This window comes from Aythya ferina (genome assembly GCF_964211825.1).
Source record: "Aythya ferina genome assembly, chromosome: Z".
Taxonomy (NCBI): Eukaryota; Metazoa; Chordata; class Aves; order Anseriformes; family Anatidae; genus Aythya; species Aythya ferina.
Window position 1 is genome coordinate 60,216,454 of NC_140299.1, and position 22,318 is coordinate 60,238,771.

The following is a 22,318-nucleotide window of genomic DNA, read 5'->3' on the forward strand; positions in this document are numbered from 1 at the left end:
AGCTGATATATTAATCAGCTGTTGCAAGACATCTAGCTATTTCAGGCAACACAGATATTCTAGATTTTCTTACAGAGTATTTTCTTTTGTGCCAACAATACAGAAATTGACACACAGATAGTACCAGTACACTTTCTAAAGGATACAGATTGAGAGCATTATATATAAAAACAATTAAGGATCTATCCAAGTATGACACTAATGTACTTCCCCTTAAACTCTCAAGACTAGAAACTTCTTATGGAGCAGTTATTTCCTGTTGACTAATTCCAATTATGCCAGACTTCTTATGCTCACCATAAAGTTTCAGAGATTCGAGTGCTAATTTCAAGTAGTAATACTATTTCAGAAAATTGGCTTTCCCTCTTGTCCAATATCCAGAGCGACCTGATCCACAGGCTCCAGAGAATAACTACATTTTAAGTTATCTAACTGCTTGCCATGCAAGTTCAACGGCGCTCAGTTCCTGGAGACACTAACATAATTACAGCAGCTCCTCATATATATATTCACCTACAGCTGTGTTTACAGGTCAGCCTGACAGAAGTCCACACATTTCTTCTGACAGAAGAGCTACAGAATGCTGCTGCACAGTAATGAGAAACAAAGTGTCAGATCTGTAATAACCTCAAGTCACCTCTTCAAGTGTTAACATACAGATAAAAAAGGATGGGATTAGTTTCCCCTCTCTACACAGATCCTCTCTTTGGTGGTAAGGAGGAGGTCAACTGCTTCTATAGTTCTCCCTTGTCTGATGTGGTGAGAACTGGCAGCTTATGAAAAGGGCATAGATTTTCGCCATACAACTTCAAAATACTGCTTTTACAATAAGGATATCAACAGACACATCGATAAACAGTTTTGAAACATCTCCAGATAAGTAACACTAACAAGATCCAACAAAGCTGAAGAGGACCCTGTGGTACTCTATCATAAATAATGCTAACCTCCCATATTCCTTGAGGGATGCACAATACACGGAAATTCAATGACTGCCAACTTCAGGGAACAAGCTTTTAATCCCCTTAGAAAATTCACAAAATGTTTGATTTCACTGCTATCTATGAGGAAAGAAAAAAAGCTTTATGATTGTTTCCACTGACAGCCAGCTTTAGAAAACATTTTAAAATGTCCTTGGAATTGTGCCTGCAAGCATCCTATGACACAGCCTGCCCTATTCACCCCTTTTAACTAAAAGCCAGTTGCCAAGCTGCCCCTTGCTGCCCTCTAAACTTCACGTAAAACAAAACCATTCAATTTAATTGTTGCAGCACCATATTATGTCTACCAAACACTTAACTCTTATTTTGGAAAATATTCTGCAGGGAAGATTTCTAGCAGTGCAGGAATTGTCACATTGCATCAACCTGAATTTCAGCTAGCTCCATATTTATTCTGACAGTGACCATCATCATGTAACTCAAGAAAAAACAAACAGGAAAACAAAGATTGTAACCATGTAACCATGACAGTTTATTTACCCAAAGTATGAAATGAAATCTATTAGTGTAAGGTAAAGATAAACAGGATTTTAAAAATACATATGGAGCCAAGACACCAGAAAAATCTTGTGGTGAAGTATAAAAAATAAAGACTTCCATTAAAAGCTCTTTAAAAAAAAAAAGCTGGGATAATCTATAGGTACAGATTCAGGTATAAACTTTCTTTTGGTATGTAGGGAATTTAGCAACATCTTTACAGCAATTTACATGATGTGTTTATACTTGCAGAAATTATTTTCTCTTAGAGGAAAAAAGATAGTAAAGTTCTCAAAGTAGTGCTGATCATAACTTCTTGCTCTGTATCACTTACAACAGCTTTATTTTCAAGTTTGCATACCTGAAAATTCAAGATGGACCAAGAAATTAGTTTTTTAGTTCTCTGTCAACTTCTGAATAAGAAAAAAATTGTCACAACGCCACTTATATAATACTACCAAGAACACATGTACAATTCCTACTTTTTCCCCAAACACTGATTGAAATAAGGCCTGAACACCTTCATATCTATATTTTAAAAAAAGAGAATCTGAAACTTAATGACCTGAATATTTGCATACTAAAAACAAAACAAAACACAAGAACAAAGGGCTCTGGTTTTATTTCACACAAAATTAAATTGCTGTGTTTTAATACCTCCATAGCTTGTGCTAAGCGTTCCTCTAGTGCCACATACGTGATAAACTGGGGGTCCACAGATGAAATGGCTTGAGCAGCTCCTAGGCCTTCATTAAACTCATCCAGCAGCCTGTAGAACATGAGTTAGGAAGCATGGTTAACATTACAAAGTTAATATAACAAGATGAGGGCTGGGCACATTAAGTTGTTGCACATCACCTGTTAATGAGCACGTATTATCTCGCAAGGTGGTTATGGTTATGGAGGCAGCTCTGACCTCGGCTGGCTGCCAGACACCCACCCAGACAGCTCTCATCTTGGCTGCAGGGCCCAGCTGGAACCAGCATCCCCACTATCAGTGTCTGCACCGAGCACAGTGCTACAGCCACAGCAGTGCAGACCTCAGATGAATTTGAGGTGAGCTTTGCTCTGAAGTGCTTGACAGTCAATTTGTTATATTATTAAGTAGAAGAGAGGCAGCTTTAAATCTTACTGAAAAACACTCCCTCTAGCTTACTTTCACTTTAAACCAAACCAAACATTATTCTAGGATTAGGCTTTGCAAGCGGCTTTGATTGCTTTCTTCCTACTATTTGCAGGACTCCTCTAACTGAGAAGAATAATTGCAATAAAAATTATTGCAATTGATGAAGATTGATGCAATTGATGAAGAATATTGCAATAATGACACAAGATTGACTGAAATATTCAAAATTGTGATGTTAGGTAAGCAAATGTCGTTCCAAAGAGAAACAAAAAGTTTTACAGTATCTGAATTGTACCAAGTGCAAAACAGGAAAAGACCACAGTTAAAATGCTTTACTGACTTGAATGTTGACTACATTCATATTACTTTACTTTCTTTTATACTTCCACTACTCTTATCTTGAAAAATCAATTGAATAAGTATATCCATCCATCTTAGCGCACCAGAATTTTCTCAGATCAGACTGATTTAGCAGATCTACATTCTTCTTCCTTCTTAAAGGAAACATAACACTTGCAGTACCTTAAAACTTAAAAATCAGATTATCAGCCCTTGAAGCATATGCGTACTGATAGCCACATGTATTTTGATGTCTTTCAGAATAAAGAAAACAGTAACTACAAAACCTCCAAAATTAATGCAGAAAACTACAAGAGGCATACACACCTCCACTCCACATCCAGGTCCTCACTCACACTGGAGTCATCCTCAAGGTTGTTGTTTCCATCCAAAATAAATAAGCCAGGATGCACAAATTCACTAACTAGATGATTTTCCTCATCACTGCTACTTTCTTCAGGGTACTGTAAACAAGGAAACTCCACTTCCTCCAAAGGTGGGAGTTCCCTTCAAACAAATAAAAGTGTTTTTTTTCCCCTTTCAAAAAAATCAAAGAGCTAATACTAAAAAGTTAGGAGAACTTACAAATACATACCAGTGGGCACACATATTACAGATTATATTTTACAAATATATACAAGAGGGTACACATATTACATCAACAGCTGAAGCTGCATTTCACAGACTACAGAGTCCTAGACTGGGGATTTAATGTTGGCTGTGGGGAAAAAAAGTCCTAGTGGTATCACCTAACCCATACAAACTAAGAACTTAGTAAGATACATGATTCTGTGGCAAAATTATTTTTGTAATACTCAAGGCCAGCAGCATAGTAAGGGGACTTGCTTTGCATTTTCTCCAGTACAGGCAGTATCCCTGCCACAGCTGATTCGGTACCAACTTCTTTATCCATCTAAGCTCCTAAGGCAAAAAAAATAAATGCTCTCTCAACTCCCTAGAACAGCCTTCCATGGGGAAAGCTTGGCCTAAATGCAGAGATATTATTTGTAAGAGAAGACACGTACGTGAGGAGAAAGGTTTCTTTTTCTTTGATTCTCTAGAGGAGCACAAGTCACCAGGATGTTTAGAACCACAGCACTGCAAATCCTACTTTCCTGTTTATTTGTCCTCTGATGAGGAATCATTTTAGAAATGGGTATATTTGCAGGCTATTCACACACAGAAAGTTAAAGGATAAACAGCTCCATTGCTGCTGTTCTGAAACAGATTACTTTTCATAAAGCCATGCTAATTTTTCAAACCTCAGGAGACAGCAATAATAGCAAGGCAGTAATAAATCTGGACTGCTTGGTGCTGGATACCATCTGCCTAAGAGCAGAAGCAGGAGAAAGAACACTTAGGCATGACTTGTTGCACTACAAGCACTCAAACTAAGAATCAAAGGTCAGTATTAGATGCCTAGAAATATTTTCCTTGCCTATTTATAGCTACAAGTTTTGTCTTGCAACATTGGCAGACACTTTAAAAAACATGCAATGGATGATTGGAAGTATTTGCTTGCTGAGAGCTTACAGTTTTTTTTTTTTTTCCCAGTTTACTTTAATCACTGATAGGGCTGCAGAAATAAGAAGTAGCAGTTCCATTCACTGGAATATGAAAAGCAGGGACAAACAGTTCTGCAAGGAGTACCATGCAGTATCAGAAGATGTATAATGTATGGTATGCCTCTTTACAATTAGCTTGTCTTACCTGGCATTTTAAGGTCAGTATATCCAGCCTGTTATCCCTATAGGTGCTACTTTTTCCTCATTATTGGAATGTCAGTGCCCTCTTATTATTTCTTTACCTTTCATAAAATAGTCAGTATTGTTTGTATGACATGCCATTTTTCGTTTGATTTTAAATGAGTAACTACTGTGGTTATTATGATGTAAGCAAGTGGTTACTGCTAAGATAGCGAGCACCTTTAGAATTTATTTTATTCTATCCACTGTCACACGGCTACTGTGTTACTGATGATGTCAGAGCTGACAGGAACAAGTTACTTAGTGAAATAAAAACATACCTTCCACCTAAACCGGAGCCTATATACACTTCTATACCACTGTTACCCTCTTCAGGCTCATGTTCCTCCCTGCCTGGGAGGGTCCCCCAGCTCTCATCACTTAAGGACTTCACTGCAGCAGCAAAACAAAGAGGCCCAGATGCAGACCATTCTCCATCACTACATTCTGAGCTGCAATATAAACAAAGCAAAGTATTAATTTAACCACTGCTTTAGTGGAAAGAAAACAAACATACAAACATTGTGTCCTCCTGCTTTTGTACAAAGCTTTGTTGTCAGTGTAGGCTACTTTTCTACGATAATTTTTTGGTATTTATAAATGTATTAGGTATATAATTAACCCACCAGCAGAACAGATGAATGGTAGTAAATTTTTCCAGGTACAATTGATCCTGCATTTCACCCACTAAAGTTGAACGTTGATGTTTTTGTACTTCGCCCTCTAAAAGGTCAACATACTGTAAGGCTAACCCAGAGATTGAGAAACGTCCTTTTTTTAAAAAATAATCTAGTAATGATTTCCAACACAGATTATAGTAATATTAATTATGTTGGTAGTCAACTTTGTTCCAATATTCTGCCTATAAAATTCTCATTAAAGTTAACACACATGCACTAATTCAAAATAGAAAAAAGGTTATGTCTACAGTCATTCAGAGCAAACAATGCAAGAACTTTTCATGTGTATATTTCAAAACTTAGGATTTAACTATGCCAAATTCTACAAAGATACAGAGCTTCCCTCAGTGATTATTGAGTTACATACAGACTTGTCACTTGCCAAAACATGACACATTAACTTAGCATGTGGACTTTCTGGAAGCAGACCTTCTAGCCAAACTGGCCTGTCCTTGCCACATGATCCCAGCACTACAGGGTGGGAGGTAAAGGACATGCTCCTTGTTCTATCACCCTTGCCCTCCCTAGGGACCCACCACAACCCTCCCAGTTCAGCACACACATGTATCTAGCAACTAGGCAAGGCTTCCTCTTCCTCATACAGTCTATACATGCTATCACCACAACAGCTGGGCATTTCCTCAAGGGATAAATGAGAGCTGAAGCCCCATGCTGCAGCCATCAGGATGGTGAACTTCTCTCCGGGTTGAAAAGTGAAACTTGAGTTGCACGATACAGTCTGACATGCCAGCTCTGCTCTTTATACAGCTACATATACATTTTTGAACACTTAAATATGGACTAACCATTTAAACACAAAATTGCACCTTGTAAAAGTAGAAAAGTCTCTGTACAGAGTAGACACTGACAGTTTACCTTATAAGAGCACATCTTTTGAGGGTAAACATAGATTATGCTTAAGTTAAAGAATATGCATGCTTCCTGTTTAGTAGGTCAGTAATTTCCATCATGAAGAAGACAGTCACTTTTTCAAATCCAATCTATATTTCTCTCATGCCCTGTTACAACAAGCTATCACTCCATCATGGAAGCCAGCACTATAACTGTACAGTATTGTCTGTTTCCTCCACTGCATTTTAATATTCTAGCAACAGCATTTCACAAGTAGAAAAAAAATATTATATAGCAATGAAAATGTTAAAAAAGTAAACCTTACAGGGAAGGAAAGGATTCACTTGCAAGTCCGCCTGTATGTTCAATAGAAAAAAGTAAAATAATGTCTACTAACAGTTTACAATGCCTTAGAGATTTTCTTCTCTTATAACCAAGACTCTGCAATATTTAAAGGATAAGAATTTATGCCGGTTTTTCATGTTGTTTTCTCCACAAAGTCTGTGGTAACACAGGCTACTAAACTTATGAAACCTAGCAGCAAACAGAGATGCACACAGATGAAAACAAACTAGAAGAAAAAAAGAGAAAAAACACTAAAGCAAGGAAGCACTACCACATTTACCAAAAACAGGGTTAAATGCATTTTTTTTCCCCACTCTCAAACAGATCATTTACTTAATTTTAATTCACAGCGAAAAGTGCTTAATTACCCTCATGTGAATAAAGTTCATCAATATAAGGTTTATTCAAATCAGTCTACCTTTTGGGTAGACAATCCAAAACAGAAGGAAGCCTGAATACTGCTCCTGGCTTCCAGGCTGTAGCCTGGAATCTGTACTTCTGAAACAATATTCATTCATAGTTATTTTGGAAACACCCACTCATCTGAAGAACCTTAATTAAAAATTAATTAAAAGCGCGGTATTAACCAACTCTATCAAATTATTCTTCAGAGATGACAAAGTAGAATTTTTTCCACAAAGTCTGAAAAGATTATCAATATTCTGCATGACAGTATATTTGACTCCAAAAAAATCCTGAAAATAACAAATCTTGAGGGAAACTCTCAGGAAAAGAACAGTAATTTGCCAAAAAGCATGTTGAACAAGGTCTTCCTTCTCTCCTCCATCCTCTCTTTAAAAATAAGAGAAGTAGTAGCCTTCCTGAGTGTTAAGGTAATTTGACCCTACACAAAAGGATAGTTGGTATTAATATAGTGAGGGAAAAGCCAGCACCAATTGGCATTCTCCTTTCTCCCATCTTTAGACATTACATATACATTTTTATTTGGTTTTACATTTTTACTTGGTTTTGGGTAACTTCTATCAACTCCCACATAAATTTTTTAACGATCATTAAAAGAACTAAGACAGCGATGTAAGACAAATGTTTCCACAAATACATTTTAAAGATTCACTCATGGTCTAAGATATTGTTCTTTACTGAGTTCTCTGCCAAAAAAAAATAGATATCATATTAACTATCACAGTATTAGAACATAAAAAAACAGACTGAAAACTAAAAGTTCAAGATAAATGATCTATAGTATATATATCTGTACACACTAATACTACAAGACTGCATTTTACATTTGTGTCCCCATGATTTTTTTTTTTTTAAGGAAAAATATTCAAGCAAAAAACAGTACTTTCCTCACATAATTCTTATGCACCTAACTCCACTGTTTTTTACAAAGAAAAATATTAAAATCATATTAATTTGCTACAATGCCATAAGTACCATTTCTTTAGATTGCCTTGGAGAGGGGTGAAGGAGAGCTGAAGGGATAAATCAACATTTCATTTTATGACTACATTCTAAAACTCCTCGAGTTACTATGTCCCATTTGCTGACAAATTATGAAGATGTGCACATTGCTTACACATACAATTCAGCACAATACAAATATAAAAATGGTACTTTACCTGTCTTCATCTTTGAGGGGCTGTGGTAAGTGTCTGCTGCAGCATTCAAGCGCATCCCAAAAATTGCTATTGTTTAAGTCATCATTTTGTTCTTGAGCTGTTGTGTTTCTACTTAGGTCTGTGCTAGTGTTCTTTTGAGAATCTGTGTACATTTTGGATTTGAGGAAAGTAGCGAAACTCAATTCTTCTTTGTCATTTCTCCATGTACGCTTATCATAGCCTTGCTGGATTTTAGCAGTTTCACTTCCCCTATTAGGAGTGCTTTCGCTTTCTTCATCATCAGACAGATGAGTCTCTCTCTCCAACCGGCTTGTGGGATTTTGCTTTCTTATTTTAGGTCTCACTGCTAGCTCAGGTGGATTTCCTTGTTCAGCCTCGTCATCACTGAGGTTTAATTCATTATAAGTTGTTACAGGGGTACAAATTTCAGTATCTACTAGATTTATCTGTTGTGTTTCATGAGTCAGGTTACTTTTTGGTATGGCTTGATCTTCGGCAGGGGATTTTTTAAGTGTTTTGTTGTTTGAATGGTTCATGTCTGAATCTATGCTCAAATATCTTGTTAAAGGCACTGGTCTCACTTCCTTACAACATTCTCTAGAAATTCTGCGGCTAAGAGTGGACAATTGGGACTCTAAGTCAGTGAAAGCCTCTATACCTTTTCCTAACTCAGAAACTACGTCATCTAGTGCTTCCTGAAATACACCTGCTTCTTCTCTTCCCAAACATAGCTGGTCTTGTCCGTCATCATCTTCTCCATCACTGCTATCTGGCTCATAAGAATCGATGTTTACAAAAGCAATTCCATTGTGACCATTCAAATCATTAGACTCTCCAGAAGCATGTTCAGTGACATGTTCAGAATTTTTATCAGGATTCTGAATGTTCCCTGTGATTTGGTTGCTTTCCACTTCATAAGAGGCTAGAGAAACTGGTAAAGTGCTTGTCTCTAAAATTCGGCTCAAATTAGTCTGACAAACAGGTTCTCCAGTTGCAGTATTTTTTAACAGTATCTCATCCCATAAACATGAACGAAGTTGAACTAACGGCCTGGAACCTACACAGAAAGTTGCAAGAAAATACGTTAGGAAAAAAAAAAAAAATACCAAAACCAATGGAGACATTCTCAATTATAAAATCTGCTCATGAAAAAGGTAGTTTACTGAGAATGTGATGCAATTTGATGATGCATTTAGCAGAGACATAGCCATCCTTCATTAATATATTTAGTCTTATTTCTATAAATTAAGCCTAAAAAAAATTAAGTGATACAATTTCAGCTCAGCATGCAACAGCAAAAGACAAATATTAAAGAAGCATGCTCACAAGCAGCATCCTTGCATTGTTTAATTAAAATGGAATTTTAAGATGAGAACAGGAAACCTGAAATACACTAGAGGATTTAAGGAGCTGCAACATTTCTTTCCACATGCAAAAAAATGAACTAACCATTCATTAACCAGCTGAATTGTGCCTCCTGCCACACTCAGATAAAGCCATTTATTGCTCCAATAAATTACATACTAATAACATTGTATTTTGTACATGCAGCTGTGAGTGCAACTCTTCATGAGAAGACAATAATAGCAGAGATGAACGTGGAATTTACAGATGGTAGTTACCATCACTGCAAATTCTGTTTGGTTATATTACACTTGAACAACTCTTGCATAAAAGGGACAATAAATATCAGACTCAGCAGCAAGGTAAAAGAAGCTAAAAATATGTTTGTTACTAGCACGACAAAATGAATGTTTATTTCAAGTCATCTGTAAGCTTCAAACTGTTTCTGGACATACAGTGGCTTGCATTACTTGATGCAAGTACTTAAAAATTTTAAGTTGGTATTAACAGACCTGGAAATTTAACTACAAGAGAAAAACACTGAAATATGCATAGCCTCATAGCCTCAGAACTTCTAAAGTAACATTTTCTCTCTCCTTTGTAGACTGTTTTCTAACTGCTCTTTTCTTTTTTTTTTTTTTTTAAAAAAAAAAAGTTAATACTATACTACTATCAAATTTATCATACACCATTGTTCCTGGAGACTTAGGTGAAGTGGATCATCTCTGTATGGCTTTATTTTATTTGTAGCTCCACCTCTATGACACTACCACCTTTTTATTTCAGATACTCAGACCTGTGCCAGCTCTTACTTTAGGAGTCATTAAAAATGTGCCTTTTGGACAGTATTATCTCCTTGTTTGTAATGATTGCTATGCATGTAAATTCTAAGAGTGACTTGTTTTCTACATTAACGAACAACAAAATGCTTGTTTATTTGATCTCTTTTCCTATCACAGCTTTTCAGATTTCTTTGAGAAACATTTTGGATTGATTTATTTCTGTTTTGTGCCGGGTCACTGCTAACTAAAATGAGCTGCATATTTCTTTATTAATTGACCTGACACCTTAAATGCAACTAAGCAACCATGCAAGATTGGTAAAAGGATATATTCTTGGGGATATTCAAAACCTGATTTGACACAGTCCTTGGTTACCTGCTTTAGGTCACTCTGCTTGGGCAGAGGTGCCTGGCAGCCTCAGGCTTTAAGCTGTTCTGTTTTCCCTTTTATTTTAAACCCTGGAATGGTTATTATTTTACATGATTTCCTACCTCTGCCTGTTCTTAAAGTAGCATGTTATGGAGTCCTTACAATGCATTGTTTTAATGTTTTTCTCTTGTAGTTAAATTTCCAAGTCCATTAATACCAACTTAAAATTTTTAAGTACTTGCATCAGACAATTTAGTGAACACTAATGATATTTATTTGATATTCATTAAGCCAAATAAAATGAAAATGGCCCAACTGGTATAAACAAAGGAGAGCTTTTAAGGTGTCATACAGGCTTAAACTAATTCCAACATAACATCTGCCTTCCCTTCCCCACCCCCAAGCACCTCAAGTTGCAGTTAAATGGAATATATACAGAGATGCACATACGTGAAGAAGTCTCTTCCTGAACATTGTTCAGCTCTAATCTCTTGTGTTCTCCACTGCGTTGGCATACACATCCATCTTGGCAATTCAAAGATGGTATAATGCTGATATAAGGATGTCTTGTTTCAGATCTTCTATCCATAATACCACCTACTCGTTTTGGCAACGCAGGTTTTCCAGCTTCTTGGCCCACTGCTAGACAAGGTTAAGGAGGAAGAAAAACAAAACCAAACAAAAGAAGAAACAAACAAGAAGACTCTGTCAGACAGCATTATCTTAAAGTTTTCTTCCTCCCCAATTTGATTGTTTTTTTTCCTCTGTTTTAGCAAGGAATTTCCCGCTTCTCTCCACTGAAGTTTTGAAATTCACTAACATACAGTTTTTTAAGAACTTAACATGCTCTGTGTATATGTGAAAGCACATAACAGGATTCTGATCTACACTAAATATTGACAAGTACCAGTATTTCCCTCCTCTTAACATGCTTGCAGCAAGTAACAGACTTAATAAAAAACTGAAATTAAGTCCAGATACTACATGACCTCATTTTTTCTTTGGATGTGATACTCCTCTACACCGTGATACATACGTCATCTTGCAAGACATTTCTGAGTGCTATAACAGAAGAGATTTCAGTTAATGCAGCACAATACAACTAGCACTAGCTGTCTTGTCCATGTGACAGGAAAAGCACAAATAATCAAATTACACCTTCGAGAAGAGAAGTCCAAGTGCATTACATAGTTCAGGCATGGCCATACAAGGCAACAGCCCATGTATGATTCCTGTTATTACCACACTAATTCAACTGGTTGAAACAACAACAAAGTGTAAACACAGTGACACTGCTTAATTGTTAGTTTGTTCTCTAAAACATCAGTAATCTTCATGAACAGATGTCCTCAAACTCTTGGAATGCAACTCCTTATTTTTTATTTTTAAAAATTGAATGCCTTCAATTAGAAGGCTCAATGCCTTCTTCGCCTCAGTCTTTAGCGGCAATACCGGTTGCTCTCTGGATACCCAGTACCCTGAGCTGGTGGAAGGGGATGGGGAGCAGGATGTGGCCCTCACTATCCACGAAGAAACGGCTGGCGACCTGGTACGGCACTTGGATGTGCACAAGTCGAGGGGGCCGGATGGGATCCACCCGAGGGTACTGAAGGAACTGGCAGAGGAGCTGGCCAAGCCACTGTCCATCATTTATCCACAGCCCTGGCTACGGGGGGAGGTCCCAGTTGACTGGTGGCTAGCAAACGTGACGCCCATCTACAAGAAGGGCTGGAGGGCAGACCCAGGGAACTATAGGCCTGTCAGTTTGATCTCAGTGCCAGGGAAGCTCATGGAGCAGATCCTCCTGAGAGTCATCACGCGGCACTTGCAGGGCAAGCAGGCGATCAGGCCCAGTCAGCATGGGTTTATGAAAGGCAGGTCCTGTTTGACGAACCTGATCTCCTTCTTTGACAAAGTGACGTGCTGGGTGGATGAGGGAAGGGCTGTGGATGTGGTCTACCTTGACTTCAGCAAGGCTTTTGACACCGTTTCCCACAGCATTCTCCTCAAGAAACTGGATGCTCTTGGCTTGGACTGGCGCACGCTTCGTTGGGTTAGAAACTGGCTGGATAGCAGGGCCCAAAGAGTCGTGGTGAATGGAGCCAAGTCCAGTTGGAGGCCAGTCACTAGTGGCGTTCCCCAGGGCTTGGTGCTGGGGCCAGTCCTCTTTAATATCTTCATTGATGATCTGGACGAGGGCATTGAGTGCACCCTCAGTAAGCTTGCAGATGACACCAAGTTAGGTGTGTCTGTCGATCTGCTCAAAGGTAGGAAGGCTCTGCAGGAGGATCTGGATAGGCTGCACCAATGGGCTGAGGTCAACTGCATGAAGTTCAACAAGGCCAAGTGCCGGGACCTGCACCTGGGGCACAAGAACCCCAAGCAGAGCTACAGGCTGGGAGATGAGTGGTTGGAGAGCTGCCTGGCAGAGAAGGACCTGGGAGTGATGGTGGATAGTCGGCTGAATATGAGCCAGCAGTGTGCTCAGGTGGCCAAGAAGGCCAACGGCATCCTGGCTTGTATCAGAAACAGTGTGACCAGCAGGGCTAGGGAGGTGATCGTCCCCCTGTACTCAGCTCTGGTGAGGCCGCACCTCGAGTACTGTGTTCAGTTTTGGGCCCCTCGCTACAAGAAGGACATCGAGGTGCTTGAGCGGGTGCAGAGAAGGGCGACGAAGCTGGTGAGGGGCCTGGAGAACAAGTCCTACGAGGAGCGGCTGAGGGAGCTGGGCTTGTTCAGCCTGGAGAAGAGGAGGTTCAGGGGTGACCTTATCGCTCTTTACAGATACCTCAAAGGAGGCTGTAGCGAGGTGGGGGTTGGTCTGTTCTCCCACGTGCCTGGTGACAGGACGAGGGGGAATGGGCTTAAGTTGTGCCAGGGGAGTTTTAGGTTGGATGTTAGGAAGAACTTCTTTACTGAAAGGGTTGTTAGACATTGGAATGGGCTGCCCAGGGAAGTGGTGGAGTCACCATCCCTGGAAGTCTTTAAAAGATGTTTAGATGTAGAGCTTAGGGATATGGTTTAGTGGGGATTGTTAGCGTTAGGTCAGAGGTTGGACTCGATCTTGAGGTTTCTTCCAACCTAGAAATTCTGTGATTCTGTGATTGATGTTCACAGCAGGTAAAAACCTTAAAGCTGGATGCAATGCCTTTTTTTTTTTCCCCAAGTAATTCCTCCATATGCAGAATATACATCTTGTATTCAGTTGTTCTTAAGAGAATTCTGTCCTGGAAGAGGTTTATTAGATCAAAATAGTGAAAGCTTTCACCTTTTACTGCATGTTTGGATTTCACATTTGGATTAAGGGAAGAGGAAAGATCTACCTAGTTAACAAAATAAGGAACCTACATGCCTCAAATAGGCAGCATTTAGGCATCTAAAGCTAGATGCCTGTCTGCAAGCAATCCTTCGCACAGTCAAGTTCCTTGCAACACGTAATAAATTTTCTCAGTTTCTTCCCCCAGCTAAGCCAACCATAGAAGTGGCCATTGCTCTACCTGGCAGCCAAAGCTCAGTTTGCTAGGCCCATTCAAAACACATTCAACTGCTGCTGACAAGGCAGAGCTCTGCAAAAGCGAACTCTTGGATATATCTTCGTAATACCCAAGGCCAGGATGAAAGGATGTGCTTCTCTTCTGATGCCACACACCGGTGATTAAGTAACTGAAGCATGTGAAACAGGCTAAAGACATTAATTACATGTCAAGCTAAAGATGTTTATACCCACACCTCCATTGTTTCAGAAGGATACTACTGTCACCTGAACTCCTCAAAGGCTCATTAACAGCAATTATTAAGCAGAGAAGTTTAAAATTATTGGATATGGATTTAACGAAGACACAGAACCCAGGAGAGTGGTTCCCAAAATGCACAATGAAAAGCTCAGATTGCAGAAAGCAATGACTTCATTAATGTCTGAAACATCACCTGGTTACACCTCCAAACAGACTGACCAATTTAGGTCTCCGGGAACCCAGTAGTGCAAAGGATCCCTTCTGCAAATATGAACCATGTATTTTTTCCTCCACTGTGGGCCTAACTTTGGAAATACAGCACAGGCAATTAAAGATATCTGAATGTTTGTTTGTGAAGAAAAAAAGATGCTTTTTGTCACCTTGTCCACTTGAATGACAGAAATTATTCTGCATTTAACGTTATTTGGAGAGCTAATGAAAATACTAACTACATCAAGTTTATATTTTTGAACTCCAAGAACACAGCAAATAATTAATTGTGAAGAGCCCTGCAAAGTCATTTAAACTAAACTCTTAGCTTAGAAGCACGCATGCACACTTGGTGCCAACGTGTTTGTACCTGATGGGCACTACAAGCCTGACTATCAATTTTGATATAAGCAGGATCAATGCTAGTGACAGTAAAATAACAACACCGGGTGGCAATGTGATCCTATGCGCATGCAGTACCAGAATTAGGTTCTCACACTTCTGAGACACTTCCCTCAGTGTCTGCTCTGTGTGCCCTCACAGATGGCCCTCCCCACGCTCCCTGCAACAGGGCTTGCTGCATGGCCTTTCAGCTCCAGCAGCAGGAGGGTAAAGAGGTCAGAGCCAGACTGTGCTTGTCCTTCTCTCTTCAATAACAGTGGATGGACATTAAGAGCTGCAGCACACAGGCAGGCATCTGGAAACAGGCAAAGAGAGGAAGGCTGGGCATTACTGGGGCAGAAAGGGAAGGGATGGACTCAGGTCCAGCGCACCCTTACACTGCACCAAGGTCCCAGTTTCGAAGGAGTATTAAATCAGATAGAGCAGTAAGATTGTTCTTTGGGAAAACAGAGGAACAGATGAAGGGAAAAGGAGACATCCAAAACCATACCATTTCCTAGAGATTTAATAGCGTGGTAATGCTTGGTGATCATGGATGAAGCACATTGCTAACCATTTGTATTTTAGGCAAAATTAATCAACGATTTAGATGACAGAAATCCTAAAATGCTGTTTCAGAAAAAAAGCTTTTTATGTCAACAGCAGAGGTCTACAGATGAATTTGAGGAAGGCTTAACACTCCTACTTTTTTCTTGCTGATGAATACAATTTGTCTTAGAAAGCAAATGCTCAAGTGTTAGACTATGTTAACAGAGCAGGCATCCCTTGGAATTGCCTAAGAAGGTAATAAATATATGAACAAAACCAAATACTACTAGCAAACAAAAAGAAGTTATCCCCCTCACACACATACTTTAAAATGAAAGACTCCTAGAAGAAAGGCCACTGCAAAATATTCTGATACTGATCTGAATCACTTTGCAAATAGCAAAATAGACGGAAAAGAACACCAATGAGATGTTTCAATTGATAGTGGCTTCTTTCCACTTTAATACTAAATACAGTTTCCATTTAGGATTTCTCTGAAAATGTGCGGTTTTATACATTCATTTTTGTGCCGTAAGTGCAAAATTTATTTTCTGATATATTGCAGTCCATTAAGGCATATCATACAAATAGTTCTATTTCTGCATTAGTCAATAGGCACACTAAAAGAAGATGGTTAATATCTGGGGCATTGACTGCATATCCGTAATATCAATTAATGATGTATATGCTGATACTCAGCATATACAATCACAACTCTATCTAAATTGTAAAAAAGTTTGCCAAAGGCTTTAAGGGGAACAGGCGCTGGTACTGCACAAGTAACAGTGAATTCAAATATATGCAGGAAACTCTAAACGGTTGCTTTGAACAAAATGCTTTAAACATAGCCACAGGGCAATTGGTATTTAGTTAAGATGCAAAAAGGAAAAACACAGAACTAGTTCAAGTCCAGAACTCCCTTTGCAAGTGGATCCCAGTCACCACCTCCCATGTAAAATGGGTCTGAGTCCGAACTGGTGAGCTGCTACAAACCAGCATCTTGACACAGCCCCTTTCTATCCCTAGACATTCTCCTAAAGCTGAAGATCCTGCATGAACTCCTAAGCTTCACCCAGGCTTTTCCAGACAGCATGGGTGCAGAGAATCCCCTGCACAGCTGTCTGTTCACTGCAGACAAGCTGCCAGGGTCAGGCAGGCTTGTTCTGATGCTGCTTCAGCTGTGGTTACCATAGCTGGCTGCCAAGCTGTAAATTGGACCAACTGAACTTACTAAGCTTCACCAAATCCCCCCTCGTTAAGTTTTTTTTTTTTTTTTTTTTTTCCATTTTTTTTATGCTTAGATGACAGTTGCATCAGCACAGCTGCCGTGACAGAACAGAGCCAGAAGCAAGCAGCCAGAAGCAGGGATCACCGGCAAACCACAAACTCTGCTACCAAATTCCTGCATCCCTTAGCTATCAACTCTCCACTGAGTACTAATCTGTAACCATTCCAGCACTGATTTTTCCACTGTCCTCCTACCAGTTAGCTCGTCCAAATGTGTGTTCAACTTCTGCATTAGGCCTGGTTTCTTCGCACTGCCTTGCTCATATTTTAGCCCCGCTCACTTTACTTTCTTGTAAAGTGAGACAGAACTGAAAATAGTCTGAACGCATCACTTTCCTCTGCCTTGACTTTGACTCAACCCTGACTTTGGTAGGACATGCAAATCTGTCCTACCAACTGCCAGCTCTGGCTTACCATAATAATTGCTTTTCCAGTTTTTATCCTGAGGAATACCTTCAGCAGAAATTCTACATTAAAACTCAACTCAAGAGACAGGAAAGATTAAGGAACTGAAGCACTAAAAGCTTTTAAAGATAAGGATGGTGTATGTATTGCATGCACTAACCAATTAAGAACATGTCCCACCCTGCCTTACAGAATGAGCATTACAGCTTGAAAAATAAGAAGCCTAGCTTTGGCAGCAGCCCCTGCAGTGATGTGTACAGTGGTTTAAACAACTGATGGGCAGATCAGCTCCACCACACCGCTGTCTCTCTCCCCCTTCTCAGGACAGGGTCAGAAAATAGGATGGCAAAAAAAAAAAAAAAACACAAAACAACTCATGGTTAAGATCAGGAGCGGTTTAATCAGAGGAAAAGAAAAGCAAAGTCTGTGCAGAAGAAAAAAGAGAAATCAATTACTCTGTCCTTTCCACCAAGGAGTAAATTTTGTCCATGTCTCGGGAAGGAGGGCCTCAATGTGTTGCAGTTGCATGGGGGGACAGGCGCTTCCCTAACAACGCTTCCTTAACAAGAGCCCCTTCCCCAAATGTCCCTTTGGGAAGTTTGGGCCAGCTGCCTGGGTGCCTGCCCCCCTCGGGCTGCCCACCCCATCCTGCTGGCTCTGGGGGCCAGCCCTGGTGCTGTGCCAGCTCTGCCCCACTGCAGACAAAACAACTGGGGCCTGGGGCTGCAGGTGCAGGGCACAGCGCTGCGTGGGCTGCTGCGGGACGGCCAGCTCCATCCCAGCCACCTGCCGAACCCATGCGTCTCTCCTCCCTTCCTTTCCAAGCACTGAAATCTTCACACTCTGAATGTATACCAAAATAACGGTGTGGAAGGAGTTCTCATCTCCTGTTTTTAATTTGATATCCAGAAATTCACTCTTCTTTTTTTTTCAGACTGCCATCACATGGTTTATCTCCTTTTCTCTCACACTCAGAATTACTTGTGCACTAAGCAAACACCACCAAAGCCTTCCCCCACCCCAATCCATCCTCTTTTCCCTTTGCCTCTGACTTTTGTACTGTGATTTTCAATTTCAGTTCCAATCACAAACTTTTGAGATGAGGATGTATCTCTTTAGAGCTGACAAGGCCACAAGTAGAAGCCAGAACTAAAAGTGTCAAAAACTTTTTAAACAGTTTAAGCAGAGAAGGTTCAGGTTTATGTTTTGTTAGTGTAGGTAACCTCAACATACTTTACGAAGTTGGAACAGTCACTTCCCCTCTCCCTGGCAAACACAGCAACAAGGAGATGACAACAGAATCACAGGGTGGAAGTTCACGTGCTCGAAACTCTTAAGAGTGATACAGGTCAGCAGCAGATCATGCCCAAAGATGTATTTTTCCATTGTCATCTCTCTCATCTTACATAACTGCCTCTATTAAATTCAAGTTAACCCAAAACTGAATGAACCCTCATCTGCTACAAGAAGTACTGAAAGCAGTTTTCAGAAGTGTTTTTTTTTTGTTTGTTTTTTGTTTTTTCCCCAAAGAGCAGTGAAAACTCACTGCTTTGAACAACATTTTCCTTTCACAAGCAGTACTGTGTTCCTTGGATACAGGGCTAACAAAAGCCTCTGATTCAGTTGACAGACAGGAGAGCTCTCCTGAAGTTGGTTGGGCCTTTCAGATTTTTGAAGTTCAGAAGTACAATGTGAAGTGATCCTAATGCACCTGGGGAGAAATTGAGACAGCTCTGAAAAAGAGAAGAGCAGGACATTGCTGTCAGGTGGGGTTAAGCAATGGAGCAAACTGCCAAAGCAAGAACAATTGGTGATGTGCAGCTCCACAGGACTGCAGAGGCCCACATGTTACACCAGTCAATACTCCTGCTCTGTCGCAGCAAACACCAAAGAAGTGAGTGGTATTGGAGTGAGGGCTGCAAGGCATGCAAAGCAATCCTTCTGTGCTGATCAGTGTTAAAACTGGATCTAGCATTCTGCAAAGAGCTTTAAGCACCATACCTGCCCATACACACACAGAGGGGGAAAAAAAAAAGTTGGTCTTAAATTGCAGCAAGGAAGATTTCCCTGACATTCAGAAACAACACAAGCGACAAAAGGGAAATGTTTCTACCTGCAGTAACACCATACAGCTTAGAGGGATTGCAGGGGGGGAATAGGGGGATGAAGATTGTCATGCTGCAGCCCAGAGAGCAGGGCTCATACAAACACCCAGCGCTGGCAGAGCAGAGCGGCTGGGCTGGACCTTCCTGAGGTCCCCCCCCAACTCCTACAGCCCTACTACCCCCCAGGAGAGCCCACCTGACCTCCAGATGTATATGCTACAAGAACATAGAAATGGGGTTCACGTCATCCCTTACTATAGCAGAGAGGGAAAAATCTCCTGCACATCTTCTCATTTTACTTCTCACAAACTTCTGAAGTGTTACACAATTGAAATGCTCTATGAGATGGCAACAATTACACTGGGTATGGTACAGATACTTGATTTTCTTGTTGTCTCCTTTTAAAAAAACAATCGCCTTTCACTGAAAGCCTCTTATGCCAGTCTTAGAGACACATTATAGAATTAATAGCTAGGAGTCAATTTTTAAGAGTGAAAAAAAATTACTGTTGCAGACTCCTGACTGGGAGAACTGCTTAAAATTCGTACCTGACCAGTTTTCTGAAGCTGCTACCAAGCTACAAATATCTTGCTCACCAAATATTTGATGGAGACTTGCCTGTTTATGATGCAATGTCAACCACAGAGCCATTAAAACAAAAGGTTTATTTCGGCTTTTTGCTGATGTTTAGAAACCATTTGAGTTATGGAAACTTCTCTTGATTATTTCAGGTTTATTTAACCTCTGACACTAAGCTGATAGGGAAGGACATTTTGGTGTAGCTGATTACCACTAATCTCCTGAGCAATCATCCGCAGTCCACCATCAGCATCAGATGCATTTCTCTGTACTTCGCTTTTCTATGTTATCAAGTAGTTATATCATTTTATATTCAATCAGTTAACACCTTGGATTTTTTCTTCCTGCACAGCATCTAGCACAAAGGTGTTGCAGATGTTGCAGCAATACATGAAAACCAGAGTGGATTTTAGCAGCTAAAACAATAAAGACTTTTCAGACCATTTTTTAATAATTTTAAATACCTATGAAAGAACACACGTATGTGCCAGCTGGAATTCTTTCTGCTTCCATAGTCACACACTTGGCTACCTGAAATACTGCATAATGGTACCAAAATATCACGCTTGAAATTAATCAGATTGGAAAAGCAGTTTCAAAACAACCACTCAGAACATTAAATACTATTGGCAGCAGGATCTCCAAACATCTTCCTCCACAGTGACACAAGCTTTGAGGAATTCATGTGCCCACTCTGTTGTCCTTACAGATTATTCCACTCATTGGTGCAAGCTTGTTAATAATTACCTCTGTTTCCAGTATAAATAACTTATAACCTGCTCCACAGGTACCACAAAAACAGCCAAGCAGGCAGGCCTTTAAGGGAGCAGAAGTCTGACAGCTCAGGAAGTGCCCCTGTACTAAACAAGTACAGCATTACTCTGAGCGCTTCAGGATATTCCTGTGACAAACAGCATTAAGGGCGATTCATGCCAGTTCAATTCATGCCAGTTCAGGCTATCGAAAGGCACAGAGGCCCAAACCACAAACACTGACAGAAAGTACCACCCAGAGCTCAGGCCTGCATGTGACTTAAGGACATGCAGAGCATCGCTCCTCCACCAATGCTCTGACCAGAAGGCTGGGGTTAGCAAGCATTGCCCTCCCCCAGTGATGTGGATTTATATTTAGGACATGTTCAAAGGTTTTTGTATAATATCTTGAAACAACGTTAAAATGAACTGAAATTTTAAAATGTTTGTATCAGTTTCGGGTGACAAATACAACCTGGACCTGTCCAAACACACCACTAAGTATATAAGTAGAAGGCTGCTGAGGCCTCACTACAACTCTGTAGTAAGCTCTGTCAGAGTTTTACAGCCCAACCCACAAAAGCGCAGAGTGCTCGTTAACATGTCAGTGAATACATCAATTTGAACACATTTACTCCCTGTACTTTGTTCAAAACGCTACTCAGAAATACTGTGATGAGAACCTTTTGAGCAGCAGATTTCATGCTTGCCACCTCAAGTGCACCCACGCCCCCACTGAGCTCAGCTGGCAGCCCGGCCGTACTTACACACAGGCAATCTGTGCGCCATGGCGCGCCCCTCTCACGGGCGCATTGTCCTCAGTGCGATGGGGATGGGACGCTGGCACCTGTTGCTGCGGAGCACGGCAACACTTCTTCTCCAAGCTTCCTGGGACACAAGAGGACCGAGAATCAGCACACGTGCAACCCAGCACGGACATCACCGGGGACACCGCTGCGTGCAAAGAGCAGCGGGGGCAGCTCATGTTTTGCTGCCAATGCACATCTGGCACGCTGCATTGCTGCACGGGACGGCTCTCCCACCGGGCAGCAGCACACACCTTGCTGCGACGAGGCCTGCACCCGCGGAGAACTTCTGCTCGCCACCTTCATAACCCATTCATTGCACGGCACTGATAAGGGGGCTAAGCCCCTCCGCGACTCATTCACTGCACTGGCACGGGGCTAAACGCCCCCGATCCCCCCAGCTGCACCGGCGGGGCATTGCCACCACGCCTCCCAGCCGCGTTTTCACCCAGCCACCTCCCAGGCACGCTCCTTTCCCCGGCGACCCTGCACCCCCTGCACCCCCCCCCGCCCCGTGCCCCGTGCCCCGTGCCCCGTGCCCCGCGCCCCGCGCCCCGCACTCACCCGCCCGGTCCCGGAGCCGCCACCACCGCCACGGGCGCGCCACCACCCCTACCCCCTCAAGTGGGCCGGCGGCAGCCAATGGCAGAACAGGAGGAAGGCTCGATGGCCAATCAGAGACGAGGGGCGGGACCTAGAAGGGGGTATGTGGCTAGGGGCGGTATGAGCCCTGCCGGCCGCGGGGTCTGGGCGGGAGGGGCGGGGCTTGGGCGGATGGGGGCGTGGCCTGTGGGGAGGGGGCGGGGCCCGGGCGGGGCTGGGGCGTCCCCCGCGTCCCAAGGGGGAGGGGTGGGGGCAGCAGGGGTG

General features: G+C 41.4%; 1 protein-coding gene across 2 annotated transcripts in view; it reads right to left on the minus strand.

Annotated features, from left to right (window-relative positions):
• The window catches only part of PJA2 (praja ring finger ubiquitin ligase 2), a 31,946-nt gene extending 9,838 nt beyond the window's left edge, over positions 1 to 22,108 (minus strand). The window contains exons 1-7 of one of the 2 annotated variants that reach the window (XM_084503185.1): positions 22,016 to 22,108; positions 21,413 to 21,533; positions 11,094 to 11,285; positions 8,149 to 9,205; positions 4,970 to 5,140; positions 3,271 to 3,450; positions 2,136 to 2,247 (exon numbers count right to left, since the gene is read on the minus strand). In XM_084503185.1, coding sequence (XP_084359311.1) covers positions 2,136 to 2,247; positions 3,271 to 3,450; positions 4,970 to 5,140; positions 8,149 to 9,205; positions 11,094 to 11,285; positions 21,413 to 21,434 — 1,734 coding nt within the window. In that variant the 5' untranslated portion in view covers positions 21,435 to 21,533; positions 22,016 to 22,108. The remainder of the gene's footprint in view (positions 1 to 2,135; positions 2,248 to 3,270; positions 3,451 to 4,969; positions 5,141 to 8,148; positions 9,206 to 11,093; positions 11,286 to 21,412; positions 21,534 to 22,015) is intronic. The other variant, XM_084503186.1, reaches the window with a different exon arrangement.
• Between the last annotated feature and the right edge of the window lie 210 nt (positions 22,109 to 22,318).